A 7,257-nucleotide genomic window follows, 5' to 3' on the forward strand; every position below is an offset into this window, starting at 1 on the left:
ATTCAGTTTTTTAAATACCAGAAACAGAAACATAACACTTATGACCCCAGACATTTGAGTGAAGTTTTCACCTGCTAAGATTTCATGGGCTATCCCCCCAAAATGATATAGTTGGTCTAGGGGCTGGATTTGACAAGGTCAGCAAAGCAACTCCAATTTTCACCTAATTACCCCTCCCAGAAACATGGATGGAATTTAAGAACTCATTGTTTTCCTCGTGACTTTTTTCATGCATGATCTCTGAGTGTAGCATGCCCTCATGCAAACCACATCTCTGTGCAGATGGGAGGCCATGCAATTACCATAACCCCTGGTGGCATACCTGTTAGAGAGGTCCTTTAGTCTATTTCCCAACAGAAACCCCGTTTACAAAAATAGTCACATATAATAAACAACATATGGACTAAAAAAAAGATGAATCCACTAACAGATTTTGTAAAAATGTGACAAATGTGGCAGTCGAAATGCAAAGACTGGATACAATTACTACACTAAAGTGTTTCATGTTAAACAACCCCCGAATTATAGTTTTGCACCCCTTTGAACTGGTCCCTACAGTCTGAGTAGCCATTTTGTCTCTTGTCTTCAGCAGTGTCAGCTGGTAGTGAGAACAGTAACCTCCTGTCAAGGTCATCTTCCCTTTTCAGAGTCACAGTTTTCCGACAAGGGGTCACTGTCTGATTGTAGGCACTGACCTTAAGTAGATTTGTGTAAAAACAGTCAGTTTGGCATTGACCTCCTAAAGAAGTCCTGTTGACCAGAATACATCACCTTCACAGGCTGTAAACAATTTGTCACCCAGTGATTTTGATTTATTTTTGTTTATTTCCCTTTGGCTTTCTCATCTTTGCCTTCTTGCTCGTGTTTTTCCACGACTGGCTTTGTTACCCGATCGTAGGAGGGTGGACAAACTGCTGTGGACATGGTCAGATCAGTTTTTTCTGTAATTGAGTTTTCATTTATTCTGTCAATTACTATGTCTTCTTTTATAAGAAGATTAGCCCCACCTTTGATTTTATTTTTGTTATATGTAAATGAAGCTTGCTTTACAGTTCGCTTTAAAAGGTGGCGCCTATACGCACGCTGAATAATAACGGCAGACACCTCCTCTTGTTTTCGTTTTAAAGTCGTAGTTATTGGCTGATAGGAGACCTTTGATGGGTTGGAAGCCATGAATCGCTCTTCCATCTGTATTCGGAGAGCATCCATCTCTCCACTCTCCCCCAGAACCCGCTTCGTAAAAGCAAATAAGATGTCAAGACAGTGGATCCGGTCCCCACTGACCATGGGCAGATCCATGGCAATGAGCTGGACTTTGTTCGGTTGTGGCAAATTGAGGGGAGGTTCAAGAGCAGCTGCAAACTGAGAGAGTTTTTCAAATTCCATGAACTGGGTAGCATTGGGGTCAAACTTCTCCCAAACCTCGTAGAACATCTCAAAGTCATCCTCGCTCAGGGGCTCTGCACTTTCTTCAGTAGCAACACTGAAGTTCTCCAGGATGACAGCGATGTACATGTTCACCACGACCAGAAATGATATGATGATGTAACTGACAAAAAAGAAGATCCCCACAGATGGGTTCCCACAGTCTCCCTTAACTGAGCTGCCAGGGTTAACTTTATTAGGGTCACAATCGGGTGGTTTACTATTGAGAATAGGTGCTAGCAATCCATCCCAGCCAGCAGAGGTGGTAATCTGGAACAGGCAGATCATGCTGTTGCCAAAGGTCTCGAAGTTGAACATGTCATCAATTCCAACCTCCCTCTTAACATAGGCGAAGTTGGACATCCCAAAGATGGCGTAGATGAACATGACCAGGAAGAGCAGGAGGCCGATGTTAAACAACGCAGGAAGGGACATCATCAAAGCAAAGAGCAGCGTGCGGATCCCCTTGGCCCCTTTGATCAGACGCAGGATTCGGCCAATCCTGGCAAGACGGATCACTCGGAACAGGGTAGGGGAAACAAAATATTTCTCTATCAGCTCAGCCAGAAACATACCTATGGATAAAAGATCAGAGTATCAACCAGTGAAGAAGTTATCCATTAAAATAATACTTAAATTTCTGTTAAGGCTCCCAGGTAAAGTTCAGAGTACTGAAATTCAGTTACTTAATCTTCAATGTTACATACAGACAACACATACATATATTATAGATAAACCTTAATTTTGGCATTCAGCATTAAATTCAACTCAGTATTTGCTGTGGACTAAATTCTTTCCACCCCCCGCACCTACCCACCCTACCACCAAATTCATACATTACAGCCCTAACCCCCCAAGGTGGTGGTATTTGGAGATAGGGCCTTTGGGAGATAATTAAATTTAGATGAGGTCATGAGGTTGGAGCCCTCATGGTAGGATTAGTGCCCTTATGAGAAAAGACAATAGAGAGCTTGCTCTCTCTCTCTCCCTGCCACCTGAGGACACAGTGAGAAGACAGCCATCTACCAGCCTGGAAGAGAGCTCTCACCAGAAACCCATCATGTTGGCACCTTGACTTGGACTTCTGGTCTCCAGAACTCTGAGAAAATAAGTTTCTCTTGTTTAAGCCACCCAGTCTGTGGTAATTATTATGGCAGTCCAAGGTGACTATGACAATACTCAATTCAATAAGGATTTTATAGTACCTTTTGTCTTTGAGGAATATCTATAGACTAGTTTTAGCTTAGACAAAATCCCAAGACTGAATCTAAAAAAACAAATTAAATTCTCAAGTCCATCTTAAGAGCAGTAGCCAACAGTATGTGTACACATTTATAAGAATTCAATGATTTTTTTTCTGAAAAAGCCAAATCATATATACCCTCTATTCAATCCTTCCCCATCTAAAAGTATCTGCAGTTTTTAATGCTGTTTTCATCTCTCCATGAACTTGATGCTTCCCTAAGCTTCTACTATAATATTCATATATATATATAATATATATATGTATATATATGGATATATGGTCTGGCACATTTCTAAAAGTGTTTAAGCTGATGCTCTTTCTGGTTTCCTGTGTCTGACACTGGTCTCTCAGCTCTCTTCCTTAAAGCTTCCTTCTCCGTTTGCCTTTTAAATAATGAAATAGTGATTGAGCTGAAGAGGAGCTCAAGAAATTAAGTACCTTTAAGTTCCACTACCTCATTCTGTAAAGAGTAAGTAAGCGTGTGTGTGTGTGTGTGTGTGTGTGTGTGTGTGTGTGTGTGTGTATGAGTGAGAGAGAGGGAAAGAGAGAGAGAAAGAGAGGTAAACACAACTAAGTACCCTATCCACAACTAATTACACCATAGATTACTGTGGGAATCAAAGGCTACATACAACGTATGAGTTGGATAGAAAATCAACTTCTTCAGGGGGGGAATGGCATAAAAATCTGCCCAACGGAGGCACCCCGTATTGGGTCATAAAATATTGACCCAATCATATTATTATCTGGTTTAGGAAAGAATGAATACTTCAGGCCCACAAGCAGACTTCTTCACTTCACTGGAGCTAGAGTTGTATCTTGAATGAGATGAGCTATTGGTCACGTGACCTGTTTAACATTCCAGGCTTTGCAGTGTATGACTGATGAAATGATGTTCCATGCCACATCACTTCTTTTGTGCATCATTACTATAAATTTCAAGGTAATCTACAAAATATCCCATACCCTGCATTAAAGAACTTACCATCTGCAATTGCTGACATTTTGTTCTTAGCTTTATTCTCTTTTCACTCTATGCTCTTCCTTATTTGCCACCAGCTTCCACTCCTGTATACATGCTAATGACTCTGTGTCTATGTCTCTGATGCACTGTCTCTCCTGAGTACCAGACTAAATTTCTAGTCCTCTCTTCAACAGAGCTATTTAGATATTGTATAGACTATTTAATCTCAACAAGTCAAAAACATTTCAATCTTAGTTAACAGCACATTTCTAGTTCAAATGAATGAGACTTTGGTATACTGACAAATAATATACCTAGTCTAAAAGGGACAGAATAGGATACAATACTCTATGCATAGCAGGAGCCTCATTTTGTAAGAAAGAGAAACACACCAGTATGAAATACATCAAGATTTTCACAGTGGTTTTCTCTGAGTGGTCAGATGACCTCTAATTTAAACTTGATTAGTCTAACTTTTACTTTTATTGAGCTGAACTTAAGAGACCTGAAATAATTCTTACCTACAATGGAGAGAATGACAACCACAAAATCAAAAATATTCCAGCCTATGGTAAAATAATAATGGCGGAGGGAGATGAGCTTCAGCACACATTCTCCAGTGAACAGCACAATGAACACCAGGTTGATACGTGACAAAATGTTAGTCACATATTCACTCTGATCATCAGTTTCCACCATCATTGTGACCATGTTGAGACAGATGAGAATCATGATGCTTATGTCAAAAACTTGTCTGGTTACGAAGTCAAAGACCATTCCTTGAAATTTGTTCTGTAGAGAATCAGAAATGCTTTTAGCAACAGAGGCGTTTTCTTGTACACATTAGCTTCTATGTAAGTATTTTCTGCACTAACTGACAGTCTAGCATTATACCTAGGAATCACTGGCCCTGAATTTTGTAAAAGATGGTTTATAGCACATTGTTTTTTAATTTAGTTACCTAAATTGCTATTTACTAAAATGTATTCCACAGAATAACAATCCCTTGTCAAAAGGGGATTTCTGATAAGAAACACTGCATACTGTACACTTTTCTGAGTGGCACAAAATGCATACTGATGTATTAAAATTATGAGAAGTTAAGAAACCTGCTTAATTTTGTTATACCAGAATTTCCCATGATCAGTTGGACCATGAAGCAGTTTCAAAATATAGTATCTATTAACATTCCACTTGCCTTATTCTCAAAGAATTGTTAGAGGGAACTTGTCATTTTCATGACACACCTATAACATTATGCATTTAAAGTCCATGTGTGGCAATACTGATGCTCTTCCACCAACCAGTCTTTGCTGACATTGTCACACACAGAATGCTGAGTCTACACAGGGATAATCAGGCCAGAACGACATTCCTTATGCTTTGATGTCACAAATTCATGTCCCTTGTCACTGATCTATGGTTCTGCTCCCTGGTTCTGCCACTGTCATTCACTACAGGCCATTGTCTGGCCCATTTCCCTAGGCCACTGAGGAACTTTGAGGACTTCGTCTATCTTACATTTGTCCTACACATAGTTGACTCATTTTTACTTCCAGTGTTAAGGCTTAACAGAGGACAGTATATGTTTTTCATCATTCTCAAGAAGGCAAGTGTTGGCTAGCACAATATGAATATGAATGTTCACTAGCATTTTATTCCCTAAAGCACCCCAGGAGTTGTTTTAACTTCACAGATCATCATCATAAAAATCAGTACAATGTGGGATAAGGCTCCTCCATTTCACGGCAGTTGTTTCATTGGTTCATCATGGAAACATGACATTTGGTTATTTATCATCATGAATTATACTTATTGACTCTGACTTCTGTACACATTAGTAATTTCTAACTTTATAGCCTTATATATGAATATTAGATACTAGAAGTCTTTCCTTCTCCAAAATACCTGGTACCTCTAATGAAAAATAAAATGGAAGTAAGGTGTTATTTCACTCAACTATTCATCAACTTGTTAATCTATCAGAAAACTGCATGTTTTTTAACCCCATCCAAGATTACTCTTCTCTCTAACATTACTTGGCAATTATTGAGTTATATGATCAAATTCCTTGTGCATATCACACTGCCTCTGTGTCCTTTGCCATTTTGTTTGGATTCTAGTTGTGTAATTCTAAATGCCTTGAAGATGAGGGTGCATTTTCTGTTTCTTCTTTTTCCTTTTGGTCTCTCCCTTTAAAAAATAATTTTTACCATTACCATAAAAGGTATGAATTAATGATGCTCTGAAAGTGGGAGAAATTTTGCTGCTGGAAATGTTAGCTGCTATCTCTTCTGTGAGAAAACCCATGCAAGTTTTTGTTTTTGTATTTTTTTCCCCCGTATCATTTGGTATTTCTTACCCCTGGTCGAGGTATAGGCTTTTGAGGCTTTTTTGAACCTAATTTTTTCATTGCATTATAGTATTTCTTCTGTTCTTCTGTCATAAAGATGTCTTGACCTCCAAAGTATAGAAAAGAAAAATCAAAACTGGTTAAAACTGTGTCCCTTTGTACATAGTTTTTAATGTTAAACTTAAAATAGGAAAGGGACAATTTAAAAAGGAAATGCAAAATTCAACCAATTAGCATAATTATGCCTGCGATTTTAAATGTGAAAAATTAAAACTAGTTTTTAGATACTATAATCTTATTTATTTCTCACAATCATCCAAAATTGACTTTATTATTTTCACTATTATTTTATGGAGGAAAAATTCACAGAATCTGAGAGGTTAAGTATTGTACCCAAGACCGTAAACTCAGGAAGTAGTACAATTTGATTCACTGAGACACTAAATACGTGGCTCCTTTCACTACACACACTGCCTTTCAGAAGTTAAAGACAAAGATTTTCTGATTCATATGTAGCAAAGAGTTAGAGTAGGTATATTGCATGATGGTTTAGAGTTACTCATAAAAAGCCACTTTCGCTCTGCCAAGAATTGGAGCAAGAGGATGGAAAGGAAACTGGCCAAGTCGGTAGATTACTTAGGGGACTTAGTCAGAGGTCATATGTATGGCAGGTATGTGATACGATAGGCCAGTAGGTACAGAGGATTAGAACTCAGGCTAATAAGTGAAACGAAATAGCTTGAAAATGACAACAGAGTAATATCAGTAATAATAAAGGGGGCTAAAGGACAGAAATGTTCCATAAGTGAAAGAGTCTCATACAATGAAAGCACTCATATAATAAGAAAACAGACTGAGCAAGTGAGATAAAGGATCAGTACACAAAGGAAGAAAAATAAATGGCAAAAAAAAAAAGGCCTCGAAAACATATTCAAACCTACTAGTCATAAAAGATATGAAAATTAAAATTAAATATAATTTTCATTTTTCAAATATCAAGTACCAAAAAACAGACAGAATGTTTGATGCCAGTGAAACAGCAGTGACCTGAGCACATCTATATGCTTTTTTTTTTTAACATCTATATTGGAGTATAAATGCTTTACAATGGTGTGTTAGTTTCTGCTTTATAACAAAGTGAATCAGTTATACATATACATATGTTCCCATATCTCTTCCCTCTTGCGTCTCCCTCCCTCCCACCCTCCCTATCCCACCCCTCTAGGTGGTCACAAAGCACCGAGCTGATCTCCCTGTGCCATGCGGCTG

General features: G+C 38.3%; 1 protein-coding gene across 6 annotated transcripts in view; it reads right to left on the minus strand.

Annotated features, from left to right (window-relative positions):
• Positions 1-822: 822 nt before the first annotated feature.
• The window catches only part of LOC102987877 (sodium channel protein type 1 subunit alpha), an 86,190-nt gene continuing 79,755 nt past the window's right edge, over positions 823-7,257 (minus strand). For all 6 annotated transcript variants that reach the window (XM_007128325.2, XM_024122235.1, XM_007128323.2 and 3 more), the window contains exons 24-26: positions 5,998-6,102; positions 4,157-4,427; positions 823-2,000 (exon numbers count right to left, since the gene is read on the minus strand). In XM_007128325.2, the coding sequence (XP_007128387.2) occupies positions 823-2,000; positions 4,157-4,427; positions 5,998-6,102 (1,554 nt within the window). The remainder of the gene's footprint in view (positions 2,001-4,156; positions 4,428-5,997; positions 6,103-7,257) is intronic.

This window comes from Physeter macrocephalus, chromosome 2, assembly GCF_002837175.3.
Source record: "Physeter macrocephalus isolate SW-GA chromosome 2, ASM283717v5, whole genome shotgun sequence".
Classification (NCBI taxonomy): domain Eukaryota; kingdom Metazoa; phylum Chordata; class Mammalia; order Artiodactyla; family Physeteridae; genus Physeter; species Physeter macrocephalus.